This window comes from Microtus ochrogaster (assembly GCF_000317375.1).
Source record: "Microtus ochrogaster isolate Prairie Vole_2 chromosome 6 unlocalized genomic scaffold, MicOch1.0 chr6_random_2, whole genome shotgun sequence".
Taxonomy (NCBI): Eukaryota; Metazoa; Chordata; class Mammalia; order Rodentia; family Cricetidae; genus Microtus; species Microtus ochrogaster.
In genome coordinates, this window is record NW_004949095.1 from 13,505,452 (window position 1) to 13,523,316 (window position 17,865).

At 43.3% G+C, this 17,865-nt stretch overlaps 1 protein-coding gene across 1 annotated transcript; it reads left to right on the plus strand.

Moving 5' to 3' along the window:
- The first annotated feature begins 597 nt into the window (after positions 1–597).
- On the plus strand, positions 598–17,341 carry Slc19a2 (solute carrier family 19 member 2). The gene is made up of 6 exons (XM_005363992.2): positions 598–1,132; positions 8,979–9,581; positions 10,500–10,722; positions 11,723–11,915; positions 12,639–12,780; positions 15,347–17,341. Exons 1-6 carry the CDS (start codon positions 929–931, stop codon positions 15,476–15,478), a joined length of 1,497 nt encoding a protein of 498 aa, XP_005364049.1. The 5' UTR covers positions 598–928; the 3' UTR covers positions 15,479–17,341.
- The last annotated feature ends 524 nt before the right edge of the window (positions 17,342–17,865 follow it).

Sequence of the window (17,865 nt, forward strand, 5' to 3'; positions counted from 1 at the left end):
TACTTTTGCAACCTCGGGGAATTTCGTGAGCTGCACATTTTCTGGAACTTGGAGCCTATTTTAGGGCCTTGGCTTTTTTTACATAAGATATACTGTAGTTAATTGTTCTTTGTATCCCGCGAACAAAAATAGTAACGAAATAAAGCAAAAACATTTTGCTGGCTAGCTCTCTCATTCTTGTTTTCTTTCGATCTGTAATTTAAAAAAAAAGTTCAGCTCTTCGGCTCGAGTCTTTTTCTATGGCAGATGAATACAATGGTTAGAAAGAAGGAAGGAAGGAAAGAAGGAAGAAGGCTTCTGGGGGCGAGCGACGGCTTTTTCCCGCCTCAAGGTTAAAGGTGTGCAGGCCTGTGTCACTATGTCTCCCAGGAGGAGGACCGACTAGACATCAGAGGGCAGGCGGATAAAACTAGGAAGGCTTACGGTGCGGAAGCGCACATCCGGGGATCCCGCTCCAGGGAGCGTTCCGGACGCGTGATCGGAAATCGCCAGGTGACCGAGCCGACTCGGGGGGTAGAGGGCAGGAACGTGGGATCCCGCCACAGTGTCCAGACACGACACCCACCGGTCGGGCGTCCGAGAGACCCTCACGTCAGTGGGACGGCGTACCGCCCCGGCAGACGCTGACCACTGGGAAGCAGGGAGGTGGTCTCTGATTGGCTGTGTTAAGGGGTGCGGTTCCAGGGGGCGTGGCTCGTGCGCGCCCTGCGGCGGACTAGGCTGCCGGTGGGGCTCCGCGCTCGGCAGACCCAGGGAAGGGAAGGCGGCCGGCGGGAGGCGGCTGGAGCTCGCAGCAGCCTGACCCTGGCGTGGGGCGGTGTCGCGTGCCGTGACAGGTCCCCGCGCGGGGCCGCGGCCGGAGCGAGCTCCTGTTGCCCGAGAGGGAGGAGGAGGGGGCCGGCTCGGCGTCCAGCTCCTAGAACCCAGGATGGATGTGCCGGCCCGGGTGTCCCGACGAGCGGCGGCCGCGGCGGCTACCATGCTTCTGCGGACGGCCCGCGTCCCTCGCGAGTGCTGGTTCCTGCCGACCGCGCTACTCTGCGCTTATGGCTTCTTTGCAAACCTCCGGCCATCCGAGCCCTTTCTCACGCCCTACCTGCTGGGGCCGGACAAGAACCTGACCCAGAGAGAGGTAGGCGCGGCGCAGCGGACGGGCGGGAGGGAGGCCAGGCGGGAAACGTGTTTGCGGAAGGCCTGCGCCGACTCCGGTGCACACCACGCAGATAAGCTGATCTGTCTTCTGCTCACTTGGAAAAGCACTTAGTACTCTGCCTCGCCTTACTCTTGAGTTTCTAGCACTGATGTTCAGTGCGGGACTAAGCAAGAGAGGCTGCCACCCGCGTGCACGTTTGTCTCAGGTCATCTGTGAATAGTGCTGTATGGTGGCTCTGTCTGGATACGTCCTTCAGGAGCTGCTGGGTACAGGGGGTAGTGAATGGATTAAAAAAAAAGACAAAAACACAGTAAGCTCTACTTTGGATAGAATATACATACATAACACGTGTATTTTAGCGTGTATGTATATGTGTGTGCATACACATGTATATTTACATATACACAAGTGTATATATAGTATACATACATACGAGTGTATATGTTACATATACATATATGTGTAATACATGTATATATGTGTGTGTATATGCACTCGCATATACGTATGTATTGTAGCGCTGCTTTTGTAAAAAGGTTCCTGTTTTTCCTCCTCTCCTTGCCTTTGTTTACCTTTGACAAGATAGATATGCTCTATCCTGTGAGGACAGTCCAGGACAGTAGTACGCCATCTGAATTTATTTTGTTTTAATTAGGTGAGATTGTGTTCAAAGATATCCTGCCCCGGCATGAAAACAACTGGTGTCACATAACTGACACTTAGTTTTTCTTGTATTGCGATTTGTTGCTTCACCCACAGGTTTTGTTGCTTCCCTACATGTGGAGGTCCATGATCAAGAACTCCTGGGCATTCATTTCCTCAGGTTAAGGACTTGCGAGCATAGCGCGTCAGAAATACATAGAGGACTTTAGAAATGTGCCTAATATTGACTGAGAAGGAAAGGAAACCAGTTCGACCCCAGTACCCTTTCCTCGATTGCCAAAAAGGGTGAAAGCTGAGGACTGATGTCTTTTCCCCAGTGTCTGCTGAGTGAACATTGGACAATTGTCGCCTTTTTCCTGCCCCTCTTTCCTTCCTTACCACACTGCTTCTCTGCCCGAGTCGCTGTAAAATATTACTCCCATTTAAACTTGCCCTGGCATTTGAGGAGCAACTAACTCAATAACTCAGTGTGGCAGGTCAGAGCAAGCGGTGGCACTACCAGAGTCATTTGGGACTGGCAGGTTATAATTGCTCCAGTTTGTCCCTGCGGTGTGCCTTTATTCAAGGTCACCTGAGAAAGAATTGAGAGTCAGTGCTGAGTCCCTGATTCTCTGACAGTTAGCGACATACAGCAGACTTCTGCCCAAATGTTAAATCGCGATTCCTCGTCTTAGGGTCCCTTCAGAGTCACTCACTCTCAGGTTATAGTTGGCACCAGTTAAAGGCATCAGTAAAAGGGAAAGACAAAGACTTCAGGTCAGAATGATTTTCCAAGAAGAAAATTGCTACATAGTTATAAGAAAGTGGAGACCCAGAGCAACCATTGACCCCAGGCAGACAGGATTCTGCGTGTGAGCAGATACCTACTGCCATGTGGTCTGCCCAGTGTGCACACTTGCCTGACACAAGCCCATGAGGAGAAACACACTCTTGATTTTGATATTGAAAGCTGATCTGTTTTGTCACGGGTCCCGGACTGAGAGCTGCTAGGTGCTGTCACGGTCACATGCTCTGTCTTAGCAGAGGCCTTATATGTATATAGGGGGGCACAGGAGCCTCTCACCATACTGGGCCCAGTAAATACTTGTCTAGTGTATACAACATCAGGATGCAGCTTCTCAGTGCACATTACTCGAGGCCAGGGGATTTGAAGAGAAATCTAGAGGGCTGGTGTGTGGGATCTCAGAATGATGGCTGATTCTGTTAGTTATGCTATTGTTCTTCTTCTTTCCCTATGGAAAATCCTACATTAAAAACAAAAAACTAGTAGCTGAAATAGAACCACCGTTGTCCTTGAATGAGCACTGCCGTCCAGCAATGTGTTTTATAATCAAAGTAAACCCCAGGTTATAGTGAGTAACATTTGTATTGAAGTGTGTAGTTTCCCCTTGAAGACTTCAGAAGTGCCAACCTGGATCATCGTAAATAGTGTTAAGATTACCTAAGACCCAAGGGCAGAATTTCCTCTCGCCATTTCCATGTTAAAAAAAATTTAAAGAATATTAGAAAAAGTATTACTTTTTATAAAGTTACCACTTTAAAAGTTGAGACAGGTTGCAATTGTACTACATCCCAATCATTGAAAAACCAGACATTAATGAGAGCTATGTATTTACTTACGGTGCTAGGAACAGAATCCAGGGCTCTTTCTGCAGCAGGTTCTAACCACTGAGCCATCTCTCCAGTGCCATTGACCATTTTTAAGGGATGTTCTTAGTAGGTTGCCCAGAGTATCCTACACTTGTGATCCTCATGCCCCAGCCTATAGGTGGCCGGGATTACAAACATTTACCACCATACCCAACAGAGCTCTTTGTCTCTAAAAGGTGACTTTACCTTTTCTCGGTAGCGCATGGTTTTGGTGTTTACTGCTTTTCTTGGACTTGTAAAACCATTGCACACATTCTGCTTGATACTCTGAGCCTGGATGATTCCTTTGCCCCTTTAGTACAGCCAGGTTTCATTTATTTGCCAATCCTAAATGTGGCGTATTCACCAACTCGTGTAAGGTCCAATACTCAAATCAAATGTATGATCTCTGTTTGGAATAATCTCTCTCTCTCTCTCTCTCTCTCTCTCTCTCTCTCTCTCTCTCTGTGTGTGTGTGTGTGTGTGTGTGTGTGTGTGTGTGTGTGTGTGTTGTGTCTTCCTTATCTTTCTGGGCCCGCCATGTTTGTTTTCAGTTTCCATTTTTAAATATATGTGCTGCATGCTTTTTATTTGGCTCAGAGCTCCCGAAGCTAAAGGTTCATTTATTCTTTTTTGTCGCTTCTACACATTTGAAGTAGTGTTATGTAAATTCGTGTTCATTAAATAGGGCAGCAGGATTATTGGCACTGTTTTCTTAAGCCTAAATGTGACTTGGTTTAAAACTGAGCAGTTGGCTTCCTGTGGCATGTATCTCAGAAGAACGTGAAGACAAACAAATCTGCCCAAAGTTATGAACGACACTTTGAATAGAGCAGATTAGTTCGCTTTGATCACATGACAGATTTCACCTGAGATAAGAAGTTAGTTATGGACAATTAATAAGGGTATGGAATTTGTTTTTGCTTATAAGAAGTTGCCCTTCAAGAGCCAAAATATCTATTAAAGGAATGTTTTCTGGTGTTAAAACTTCTCTACCAGAAATGTTTAAAAAGAATGTCCTTTGAGGCCCAGTGCTGGAGTATGTGGTCTTCATCTCCTGAGGAATCTCTGCCATGTACCTCCACAGAGACAGTAAGCTTCTGCAGGCATTACACGTAAACTTCGTGCAGTCTGAACCGATACCAGTTTTCTAATTGAAGAAAGGAGGTGTTTTGGTGTGGTGGATTGGGGATGTCTGGTTCCGATCTTCTCTTTGCCAGTCCTGGCTGTGGTAACTTTGTATAATTCAACATTCTCTACCACCGAGTTTCCTTCTTATAAAATAGCAATGATAAAGCATTTACTTCTTAGGATTCTTTGGATTAACTAGAAATAATTGAGGTAGGGGCTGAAGAGATGGCTCAGAGGTTAAGAGCACTGACTGCTTTTCCAGAGGTCCTGAGTTCAATTCCCAATATGGTGGCTCACAACCATCTGTAGTGAGATCTGGGGCCCTCTTCTGGCTTGCAGGCATCCATGGAGGCAGAACACTGTACATAATAAATAAATAAATAAATAAATAAATAAATAAATAAATAAATAAATCTTTAAAAGATTGAAAAAATAATTGAGGTAACATTCACATCATTGTGTATTGTATGTGGGATTCTCTCAGAGATGCGCTGCTGTGGTTGCCTATTCTTTGACGTTCCTTGTAGGAGAAAAACAGGTCTCTAAATTAGAGGCAGTTAAAGAGAACCCATCTGCTCTCCGTGTTCCACCCACCCCGTGCCTTACCATATTTAGCTGATATCCCAAGGCTGGTAGTGTTACTTTCCCTCATCTTCAATTATCTAAATTGTGGGTCTGTGTTATGTGGCGTTAACCTCATAAGTGTTAATTATTTATTTTGAAACAAAGTCTTAGGCTGTTGCGAAACTGGCCTTGAACTAGTTAATGGTCCCCCCCTCCCAGCCTCAGTCTACAGGGGTGCACCACCACACCCTTTAAATTGATAAGGGACAGACTTACACAATGAAGCTTTGGCAATTAAGCATTTAAGGACAGCTAGTACTGAAAGTTACACGCTAACCATAAACGGTAATACTAGCGTGAACGGTTGAGCAAAACTTGAGAACAAAAGAAGGTGGGGTGCTGAAGGAAACAATAGAGAACATGTTAAAACTTTGTATTAGCATAGTAATGGTATGTGTTCATGTATTAATTTCAACATATGCACATAGGTTACAGGGATCAGAACAGCTAGCATTCACCTCTCCACCATTTCCTTAAACTGTTCTCTTCGGCTTATACATAAACTATATAATTGGTTGTTGTTGACTACAGTCATTCCAAAGCATAGTGGAATGACTGTTTTAGCTGTACTCTGGCACCTATTACCTCTGCATACCCCATCTGTGTTTATAGTGGCTTGTTTTGACTTCCATGTATGAGAGTGAGCATGTAGAAATAGGAGCGGCGGGCTGCGTCCCGGCACCCGGCCACCCACATGGCTAGCTCTACCCGAAATAATTACACGGACACTGTGTTCATTTAATCACCGCTTGGCCCTTTAGCTCTAGCCCTTACTGGCTAATTCTGATATCCCGATCAACCCATCTCTAATAATCTGTGAGCACCGGTCTTAGTGAGCACCGGTCTTACCGGGAGTGTATCTTCCCAGGAGAGGGGAGCATGGCGTCTCTCTGAGGCATCTGCTCCCGAGAGCAGAGCTGTGGAGTCTGACCTCACTTCCTCTTCCTCCCAGCATTCTGTTCTGTTTACTCCTCCCTCCTGTTTTAACCTATCAGGGCAAGCAGCTTCTTTATTTAATTAACCAATGACCTTTCTCCATCATGAGCATACATTTGTCATTCTGTCTCTGGATGATTTAACCTAAATGCATTTTCTGGTTCCACCCATGTTGCTGCAAGAGACAGGGTTGCATTCTTCTGTGTGCAGTAATAGCTCCTTCTGTACCTAGAGCACAGTTTCAACCAAGAATCCTTTTGTTGTTGTTTGTTTGTTTGTTTGTTTGTTTGTTTGTTTCAAGACAGAGTTTCTTTGTGTAGTGTTGGAGCCTGTTTTGAAACTCTGGCTCTGTAGACCAGGCTGACCTTGAACTCATAAATCTGCCTGCCTCTGCCTCCTGTGTGCTGGGATTAAAGGCGTGCACCACCACCGCCTGGCTGCAAAAAATACTTTTTAAGGAGAGGATTGTAGGCCAATAGCTTTGCCGTAGGGACCTGTGAAGGCATAGAAACATGCCGAGACACAAACAGGACAGTCAAACTTCAGATGGGAGGGAGAGTAGTATCTGGAAGAACAGGGGTAAAGGGGAGCTGGGAATTGCGGAACATGGCTTTCTCTCAAGGTTCCTTTGCTAAGGGACACGGAGACACTTTGTATCTCATTCATTAGAATTTGCGCACTTTGACAAAGAATCCCTTCTACAGTCCTTGATTAAGACTGTGCAGATTTCGAGGCCACTCTGGTCTGCATAGCAAGTTCCAGATCAGTCATGACAACTGAATAGCCGGGACCCTCACTCCAAAAACCCAGAGCAACAGCAGTAAAACAGAAACACCCGACATTGCTAAGTGGTGAGCTCCTTGCGGAAGGACATTGTCAGCGATGATTGGTACCTGGAGGATGAGGTTCACAGTGTGACTGGTTCCTGTTCATACAGTCCAATGGCCTATTTTCAGTTCAGTCTTCTAGTTTTCAGATCTGTGAAAAAGCAGAGGAAATAATTGATTATGCACGGAACCCTTCATTTAATCCTTGCAACAAAGAGTCCAGTAGTGCAGGTTTTATCCTCTCGTGCTGCTGCTGAAGATGGATTCTCAGGGGATCTGAGAAACTTACTGTCCACAACCCCCTATTTACAGTTATCAAGCTTCCCTTTTTCAGCCTTATGGTCCTATTCAAACAGTACTCGTTCAGTGTGTCATATTCTGGGGTTGATTTTGACCTTTTCCTGAGCTAGCAATGACATTTTGTTGTTATGCCAGGCAGTAGCAGTGAGTCACAGTTCCCTTTCAGCCTTCCCTTCTTGAAGGAGAAAAACAATAGGATGCACGGCGCTGTGCTGCCAAATGATGCGGTTCTGCAGGGTGCGCATTAAATCCGTTTTTTAATTTGTATGCAGTGTGTGTTTATGTGTCAGGAAAGGGAATGGCACATTTAGCCTGAGGTAAAATAGGTTGCCCTCCTCAGTCACTCTCCTTTAGTTTTTTTTTGAGACAGAATCTCTCACTGAACCTGCAGCTCACCAATGTGGCTAGGTTAGCTAACTGGTCAGCAAGCCCAAGGGAAGCTCCTGTCTCTCTCTCACCAGTGCTAAGATTACAAGCATGTGCCCCTGTACCAGCATTTTTTTGGAGGGGGTATTGCTTGCATGACAAGCACTTTACCAACTGAACCGTCTCCCCAACCCAAATACGTTTTTTTGATTTATGTTCAACTGATAGCAAGTTTATTAGCATTTACCCATTCTGAGTTGAACAGCTCTTAGTTAGATGACAACTAATGAAATTCCAGACATAGTCTTTCTCATTTAAAACACACTCAAAAGATTATTTTTATAGAATACCAATTCAAAATTGTGCATAAAAAAGAAAATAGCAGTAAGTTCCAGTTAACCTTATGTCATATAAATCAAAATAGCTAAAGGGAGGATTCTGTGTTCCTATTATAAAGAAATGATTAAATGTTTGAGATAATAAATCACCTAAATACCCTGAGTTGGGTATTGCAGAGTGTATACATGCACCAAGATACACTGTGTCTCATAAATATGTACAACTATATAAATTTTTTTCATTTAGGAAAAGAAAAATAAAACACCCCAAACTTGCATTTTATTTAAGGATGCGAGCGAGTAAGAAGGACACATGCTGCCTGTACATCCACCACCAAGGGAGAGTTTCTCCATCAAGACGTAGGATAGATGTACAGTTTTCTTCTGTTCCCCAAAGAGCAAACTTAAAATCAGAGAAGCCTTACTACACACTGATACTAGAGGGGCAGCCCATAATATATGGCTCACGCTTCAGTGGGTGGCCCCATGCACATCCCTATGTCTATATGAGCAGTACTGGTGGATCTCTGGGTTATGGAAGACGAGAACATAATAATGAAGTTGGTGGGGGTCTCAGAGGAGTTGGAGGGGAGGAGTAAGAGTAATATTATCTACATAGTTTGTAGCATGCTGGCCATTAAGTTGTTTGGATGAATGCTGGCTCCACGTCTCAGAATGCTTACAGGCGCTGGGCGTGAGTGAGATGGACAACGTCTGTCATCTCAGCACTTGGGAGGCAGAAACAGGAGGACCTAACGTGCCGGATTAGTTTGATCTACATAGTGCATTTGAGTCTAGCCTGGGCTACCTAGTAAGACTCTTGATGGAAAGGATTTTATGATGCAAAAGAGTGGGGATAGGAAAGGCGATTCCAGATAGTTACCTGGACCTTCTGCAGCTCGCCTTTCTTTGATTGCTAAGGGAAAGTCGGTAGACTGATCGGTAAGAGTGAACTTTTATGGCTTGCTGGCTCTTTTGATCACTGCTGAGCTCTAATTCTTTCCTCACCAGGTCTTCAATGAGATTTACCCGGTCTGGACGTACTCCTACCTGGTGCTGCTATTCCCGGTGTTCCTCGCCACCGACTACCTCCGTTACAAGCCTGTCATTCTGCTTCAGGGATTCAGCCTTATCGTTACCTGGTTCATGCTGCTCTATGCCCAAGGACTGCTGGCCATTCAGTTCTTGGAATTCTTCTATGGCATTGCCACAGCCGCTGAAATCGCCTATTACTCCTACATCTACAGTGTGGTCGACCTGGGCATGTATCAGAAGGTCACGAGTTACTGTCGCAGTGCCACCTTGGTGGGCTTCACGGTGGGCTCCGTCCTAGGGCAGATCCTTGTCTCCGTGGCAGGCTGGTTACTGTTCAGCTTGAACGTCATCTCCCTCACCTGCGTTTCGGTCGCTTTTGCCGTGGCCTGGTTTCTGCCCATGCCACAGAAGAGCCTCTTCTTCCACCACATTCCTGCCTCCTGTCATCAAGTGAATGGCATCAAGGTACAAAATGGTGGCATCGTTGCAGATGCCCCAGCATCTAACCACCTTCCTGGATGGGAGGACATTGAGTCAAAAATGCCTCTAAATGTAGACGAACCTCCTGTGGAGGAACCGGTGAGTTTAGCCCTAAGTTTGCAGTTGCTGTTCTGGGCATTGGCTAATGGCAGTGAAACAGACAAGCAAGCCCATTTGATTGATTTGTTCATTCAGTAAGATGCAGCTGATTTGTGTAAGGGATGGCCAATTTATCCTCCCTAGAGTGCCTGATCCTCAAAGTCAGACTGACCTAGCATTATGTATCATGGCAGAGATGTCTTGGGGCGGTGTCTCCAGTTTTGTATCCCTACTGCTTGGTGCATATAAAGAAAGCACACAGAAAATGTATGTTTAGTGAGTATGTGAAATGATTCAGTTGGCGATTTGTATCTACTTGTAGCTTCTGAATTGAAGCTCAAAGTATTTAAAGATACAAAATTTGTTTTGTTTTCTAAGCTAGAAGGGATATATGTTGTTTATTTTTTTCAGATACTGCTTTGTTGTTTTGTCATTCAAAGGGCAGAAAATGAAATTATAGAAAGAAAATAACAAAAATTCCAGACATGATTATGAAGCTCTTTCTGAGAAGAGATGTCCAACACTTAATGCACCTCACCCATTCTCTGTAACCAAAAAGATGAATTAACTCCCAAGTTTATATGTTTAATATGAAAGGTGTGTGTGTGTGTGTGTGTGTGTGTGTGTGTGTGTGTGTGTGTGTGTGTGTGTGTGTGTTACACTGGAAACTTTGCATAGTTAATAATTTGCCTAAGGTCATGTAATTGCAAACAGTGAAGTCAGGATTGAAACTTCTGGTAGCTTCAGAGCTCGAGTTCTTGATAGCACATTCTGCTGTTCTTTTCAAGTACATACATTTTACTTGAGTGGAATAAGCAGTTGGCTTTTACAAAGGAAAAAAAAAATCTCGCGAGCTTACATAGCTGTCTGCACAATTGCCATCATGGCGATTGAATTCTGCTTCCCTTGACTGTGTAGGAGCCCAAGGCAGACCGGCTACGCGTGTTGAAGGTCCTGTGGAATGACTTCTTGATCTGTTACTCTTCCCGCCCCTTGCTCTGCTGGTCGGTGTGGTGGGCCCTCTCCACCTGCGGCTATTTTCAAGTGGTGAACTACGCCCAGGGACTGTGGGAGGAGGTGATGCCATCTCAGAGTGCGGTTATCTACAATGGCGGTGTGGAGGCTGTTTCAACCCTGCTGGGTAAGCCGTGAGGGAGGGTGGGCAGAGGCCGTCCAGAGGTGGTTAATCCAGCCGTGATCAGGTCTACTCACTCCTCCCAAACTTGGATGTGACCATGCGGTAGAGGGTGGTGGCTGACAGACACATTGGGGAAAATGGAATATACTAATTTTCAAGACAATTTTCTTCGTTTAGCCATGTTCCACTTACCTGTGTTTACTGAGATTTTGAGTAGCAGTGTACTGTAATTGGACAGTAGCTAATACCTGCAGAGTGTTCATGTGGTACTGAACACTGTTCTGTAGACAGCATGTGTATTTGTGATATTCCAAAACTCCTGAGATGGTTGCAGTTACTGTTGTCATTTTAATTAGAAATTTTGGTCGCTTTAATAATTTGTCTAAGACCAAATAAATGGCAGATAGTGAAGTAAAGATTGGAACTTGGGCATGTTTAGGGCCTGTATCCTTGGTAACACGTTCTGTTGTCCCTTTCTCATTTGTTGCCCTAATTCATAAGGTTGTTGGGAGAGTCTGCATAACAGCCATAAGCACCTACTAATTATGGCTGGCCCCTAGAAGGCGCTTGTGTATTTTTGTAGCTTTCATCATCATTATCATCATTCACTAAAGGGAGGGGAAGCAGTTTTGCATATCCTAGGTTGCCTCTCCGTCCAAAGGACCAAGACTCGCCCAGCTGTGTTGCCAGACCAGACGCAGTGATTTTCTATGACTCTAAACTGTGTATCAAGCCAAGCAGTTATTTTCTTAGCAACATCCCTGGGTCTGTGTCCTTTTCCATCTCATTGCAATGTACCCTAATTCAGTCTCATCTCAGGGGTACCAGACTAGTCCATCAAGTTCAAAATTCTCTGCTTGAGGTTCAAGGAAATCCATATTCTTGAGCTAACTAATTTATAACTTTAAAATTTTTAAGATAAAGTAATATAACTGAGTTTTAATGTGTTGAACTGGAGTTTCTTTAGTCATAACTAGATTATTTTTTTTTGCTTGTTTTGTAGGTGCTAGTGCTGTGTTTGCAGTGGGCTATATAAAAATATCTTGGTCAACTTGGGGAGAAATTATGTTATTCCTGTGTTCTCTTCTGATCGCTGCTGCAGTGTATACCATGGACACAGTGAAGAACATTTGGGTGTGCTATGCATCCTATGTTATCTTCAGAATCATCTACATGGTACTCATCACCATAGCAACGTATGTATTTTAACTCAGAGACGTATTAGGAAAAGTTATGACAACATAAACTTGGATTTCTTTATAACCCCTCCAAATTAAAATTTCTGTTTAAAAGAGGCAAATGAGAGGAAGCACTATATTATAGTTACTGTACATTTTCTCCACAGAAAGTGTTTAGGCAAGATTTGTTTGTTCTCTTGTATTTTTATCTTACTGTTTTCATAAGATTTATATCATATAGTAACAGCAATTTCCCATTGTGGGAAAGGTAATTAGCAGCAGAAAGAATGGGCTGTGTTGACAGAGGTTTTGGTCCCGCCTGGTCCCGCACCTGTTCAGTCCCCAAAAAACACACAGAGGCTTACATTAATTATAAACTGGTTGGCCTTAGTCCAGGCTTCTTATTAACTCTTATATCTTACACTAGCCCATAATTCTTGTCTGTGTTAACCATGTGGCTTGGTACCTTTTATCAGCGAGGCATTCTCATCTTGCTTCCTCTGTGTCTGGGTGATGACTGCAGACTGAGCCTTTCCTCTTCCCAGCATTCTCCTGTTCTGGTTGTCCCTGCCTGGCTACTGGCCAATCAGCATTTTATTAAACTAATACAAGTGCTAAATCTTTCCAGGGTACAAAACCACTCTCCCACAGTAGGGCTGTGTTCGCATTTAAAGTAAAGATGTGTAACAATTTAGGAAGAGGTAATTGTACTCTAGTCATTTTGGTTTTCTCTTTAAAAAGTTTTCAGATTGCTGCAAACCTCAGCATGGAGCGTTATGCCCTTGTGTTTGGTGTAAACACCTTCATTGCCCTGGCATTGCAGACCCTGCTCACTCTAATCGTGGTAGATGCCAAGGGCCTTGGCTTGGGAATCACCACACAGGTAAGGGCTCTTCATTGACACTGAAAACAGTCTGAAATGAAAAGGGTGGGACACGTCTTATGAAAACAAATCCGGACACTCTGAGCAGATCCAAAGCAAGTGCTCCCTTCAGCTGCTGTTCTTCTCTTCTGTGGGGGATGTGGAGATCATTACTTTTTGATGAGGGCCTAGAGCAATGGTTCTCAACATGTGGATTGTGACCCTTTTGAGGCAAATGGCCTTTGCACAGGGGTCAAATATCAGATATCATACATATCAGATATTTACATTATGATTCATAACAGTAGCAAAATTACAGTTATGAAATAACAATGAAAATAGTTTTATGGTTGGAGGTCATCACAACATGGGGAACTGTATTAAAGGGTCACAGCATTAGGAAGGTTGAGAACCACTGACCTAGAGCAATTAACTAGCCGGAAGGGACTGTTTCGGCTGAGAAACAAAACTGATCCCTTCCAGGCCTAGCCTTTTAACCTCCTCATCCATTTTCCATTCTTTTATGTATTTTCCTCTTCCTTTCCTGGTAAGGGGAGTCAGGGCCTCGAGCATGCTGGCAGATGCTCTTTTCCTGAGTTAGAGCACCAACTTACTTCTTTGTTCTCGGTATGGGTGTTTTGCCTGCGTGTGTGTCTATACACTACATGCATGCTTAGTGCCTTGAAGCCAGAAGAGGATGTTTTGTCCCAAGAGCTAGTTACAGATGTTTGTGATCTACCTTGTGGATGCTAGGGGTTGAACCCAGGTTCTCTCAAAGAGCAGCCAGTGTTCTTAACTGTTGAGCAATCTATATAACTGTATGAGATGTCCTGCTTCATGGTACCTCAGAGCCCTCTAAGACCCCGTCCTCCTTTGTATAAAGCACCCTTCACCCATATACCAAGTTACTGACTTGCTGTTTGTTGATAAGTATTACGATTCTCAGCATGTGACCTATTGAGAAAACCTTTATGCAAACACTCAAAAGAATGGCAGCTTTCATGCCTTCTGGAATCGTAAATGGCCTTATGTATTATAACTTTATAATGTTTGTGGGTGTACTCTGTAAAGTAAGTGACTGAATCAGGAAGTGCCTGTCTCCACATACAGCCAAGCGATTCCTTTTTCCTGAATTTCCGTTGTTACTCAATACTTCACACTTACACCTGAACTTTCTTAGATAACAAGACTTAATGTGTTAGCGTTAATGAGTTTTGTTTTATTTAAGCAATCTACAAGAGAAATAAACCTAGCAAGTACTTGTACTGCGTGCTTCTTTCTCCGTTGTGTTATAGACTAGAGAGTCATCAGTGTTCGGTGTCAAGTATGGGTCTGGGAGGTATTAGGGGGGTTATCTAAGATCACACAGTCATGAACAGTGTGGTAGAGAGGATTCAAGTCAGCATTTTAGCCCAAAAGCTCTTCTTTGGTAGAGAACAGAGATTCATCCTGCCCATTTTGTGAGGAAGATTGCCAGACCATTCCAGTTGAAGAAATATGAGTGACACTTGGAGTGGAAATTTAAGAGCACATTTTCAGATAAATGGCTTACTTAAGTGTGGAAGAATAGCATTCTGTGGGCTGAGCTCAAGCTGGCTGCCCTGGGTCATTAACACCTTTCCTATCAAAATATAGTCAAGTTTTAAGGAGTCTAGCTCAGACGTAGGGCCACACTGTTGTACCTGAGCCTGTTTGTAGGTATTTAATAAGTTATTTTAAGAATAAAAAAAATGAAGTTGTTCACACACACACACACACACACACACACACACACACACACACACACACTGGTCAAGAAAGTCTTCTAAAAAGAATTCTATAGTGAAATACTCTTGGCCTTCTAGTGCCCTCTCCTGGTGGGAGATAAAGCCCTCGATCTCTTAGGCATACCCACCCATCATTTTGAGGATACAGCCCTTGATTCACTTAGAACAGTAACAGCACTAACACCAACAAAAGCAGTGTCTGTGTCATTAGCACTGTGCTAGTAAGCCTTTATGTACATGACCTTGTCTGCTTCTTCCAATAAGCCCTGTAAAATAGGAATTGTTTAAATTCCACTCTGTAAATTAGTCCAAGACTCTGAGATTTTTTTCTTTTTTTTAAACCGTGTATGTGTGTGTATATGTGTGTGTGCATGCACACCTGTGTGCCTGTGTGAATGTATATGCATGTGTGTGAGTGTGCCCTCAGAGGCCAGAAGAGAGTGTTGGATCCTTTGGAGCTAGAGTTTCAGGCTTATGTGAGCCAACCGGAATGGGTGCTGAGATCCAAACTCTATTTCTCATGTTTGAGCAGCAAGAGCTATGAATTGCTGAAGCATCTCTCTAGCCCCAAGATTCAATTCCTTCATGTAGGTTACATCTAGGAAGAGACACAAAGCCAGGATCCACACTCAGGCTTCAGTATCCCGCTGGCCTGCTTCTGTGTCTTCAGTATCTGGCACATGTAAGCAGGCACCATTTCTACAGTCTGACTGGGAAACTCCAGACACACCTCTGACTCTGTAGAGTATATTTACATGTATGTTGTGAAGCACTCGTCTCTAACTGGTAATTTTATGAATGACTGCTTTCCTCTCTTGTAGTTCCTGATTTACGCCACGTACTTTGCGGCCATCTCTGTATTTTTCCTGGCTAGTGGTGCATTCAATGTTATAAAGAAATGCAGGAAGCAGGAAGAGCCCAGCTCCAGCCCTCCTCAAGCAGCTACTCCCTAACCTGCTGCTGAAGTCAGGCTGCTTCAAGCGAGGACTCTGCACAGCAACGGCCTGGATGGATTTAAATTCTGTGTTCAGAAAAAGATTTATTAGTGTGTATTTCATGGCTTCAAAGCAGCTACTCCATTAATACCGTGTCTTCCGGGAGTTAATATAATACTACTGAGAGAAGCCAGAACTGAAGCTTCCTTCGTGGATTATTTATGAGCGTTAATTTAAGAATGACTTTTTCTAATTAGACAAAAAAAAGAAAGAAGAATAAGAATAAGAATTTGATTTTGGAAATCAAGTAATCAAGAGTAATCAAGTGGCATATCTGTTGTTTCCTTGATCAGTGTGTGAGCGTGAGATTTAATAGTCACATGGCGGGATCAGGGCTTCTGTGACCACAGGGTGTCCTACGTCATGATGGAAATGCTGCTGTGAGCACTTGCCTCTATCCACGTCAATTTAACTTCAGTGTTACCCGTGGCCCGTGTGTCTGCAGATGGGAACTGCTCCTCGCTGGCAATGTTTGCTCTGGTTTAATGTTCTATCCTCGAAGGAGTGTCATTTCTAATTTTATTTTTTAAATTAATTGTATGAATGTTTTTGGTTCCCATTCTGACCATTGTATATTTTGGGAAACTTTCTTTAGAAGTACATTTTTTGCATTGTTCATATGCTTCCCAGAGAAGCTCATTTCATTAGAAAAGGCAAATTTTAAAGCCTGCTGCTAATCTAAATGGGGAGAGCTAATCACAAACTCATGGTAGGTGTACTTGTCTTTAATACTTTAGTATGAAGGACTCTTAATTCCAAGTAAAAAAATCATTTTCAGGTTAGAGATAGAGGCAGCCTATTTTATATTTGCATACCCTTTTATTTCCAAAATAAAATTAACTGTTTTCCTTTGAAACAACTTCATTCCCATATGCCTTGTATGTTATCTTGGCGTTCTTATCCAAGATAAAGACATCAGTAGGAACTAGATTGTTCTAAGGCCTTTTTCATAAACTGAGCCTCTTTTTAATTGTTTTACTGTAGCTGGAACTAAGATAGATTTGATGCTTGCATTCTGGACCTTAAGCCTGCCTTTATTCCTAAGGTTAGATCATCTTGAGAGATACTTCAATTAAAATTTGTTCCATTTCCTCATTACTTGAAAGTATACGCTAAATATTTGTGAGAACTGAGAACTATTTCAAAGCCAACTTCATTGCCTTATTGTGCAAAGAGTCTCTGTAGGTGCTTTTAACTAAAGTGTTGACTTTCTAAGAACAGAATAGCTAAACAGTGTTATTAATATTGAAACTGCTAAATTGGACCTGGGATAATATCCAGTAGTAGAGAGCTTGACCGTGTGTGGAAGCATCAGCACTGAGAAGACAATACTGTAAAACTGACATAGAAGAAATGAGAGTAATAATAGGTCATTTCTGCACACCTTTCCTTACAGCTAGGGAAGGAAAAAGACACTGAGAAGGAGAGGGAGAACCTCCGATTTTACATTTTGGTCACCCTCCTCACTCCCCCCCCCCTTTTTTTAGGAAGTTGATTGCCCAGAAACAAGGTTTGCATTTAAGAAATTTTATTCTTTGCTTCTTAAATATCATTGGTACAATCAAATTGCTCACATTACCAAAGCATTATTTTCTTGGAATTTAATCCACAATTTGTGGCACCCAATGTGATTCTTCTTACCTGTCTAAATCAAGAATATGTTCACATCTTGCTATGTGGCTGTATTTGCAGAATGCTGACCCGGATGTGCTAGTTGTACTGTATGCACTTTTACAAAGACGTGAAAATAATTTGTTGTACTTTTTATTCAGTTATGTATAGACTACAAAACTATTTTTATTAAATAAATATTTTACAGTATATTTTCCCGTTTTACTCAATATTATTTTGAGTTCATCTTCAAAAGAAGCTTTACGTCTATAAATCTCCTAAAAGCTTTCCTAGGACAACATACTTTTAAAGCTGTACCATCTCACCTTCCCAGGTAACCCGCCATCAGTGCCTTAACTCTGCCATGCTGTGGTCCTTCTCCCTCTGCCCCGTGCTTCTGCTGCAGCACTCGGAGCTGGCACTGACTGCAACCCTGGTTTCTCTGCATCCCTCATCTCCCCTTTAAGCATTCTTCTTTTTGGAAGCTGAAACAAATAGTCTCCAGTCCCTTTGCTACATTACATTAAGGAAATTACATTATGTTACATTAAGGAAATTAAAAACCAGGGCTGGAAATCTCGTTTTGAAACTCCAAAGCCTCTTTGTTCCACCCCAGACTATTCTGATACCCAGAGAAGTACCTTCATGGCATCAACCGCAAATCATTTCTCATTGTATACTAAAGACCAAATCAGTCTCATCAACACGCCAGGCTCATCACACAGCACCCAAAT

Excerpts from the sequence above, each read along its gene's own strand:
- Slc19a2 (XM_005363992.2), top strand. The coding sequence starts at position 929 with ATGGATGTGCCGGCCCGGGTGTCCCGACGAGCGGCGGCCGCGGCGGCT. Across the intron at positions 1,133-8,978 it reads AGAACCTGACCCAGAGAGAG|GTCTTCAATGAGATTTACCC; the intron begins GTAGGCGCGGCG and ends TTTCCTCACCAG. Across the intron at positions 12,781-15,346 it reads GCTTGGGAATCACCACACAG|TTCCTGATTTACGCCACGTA; the intron begins GTAAGGGCTCTT and ends CCTCTCTTGTAG.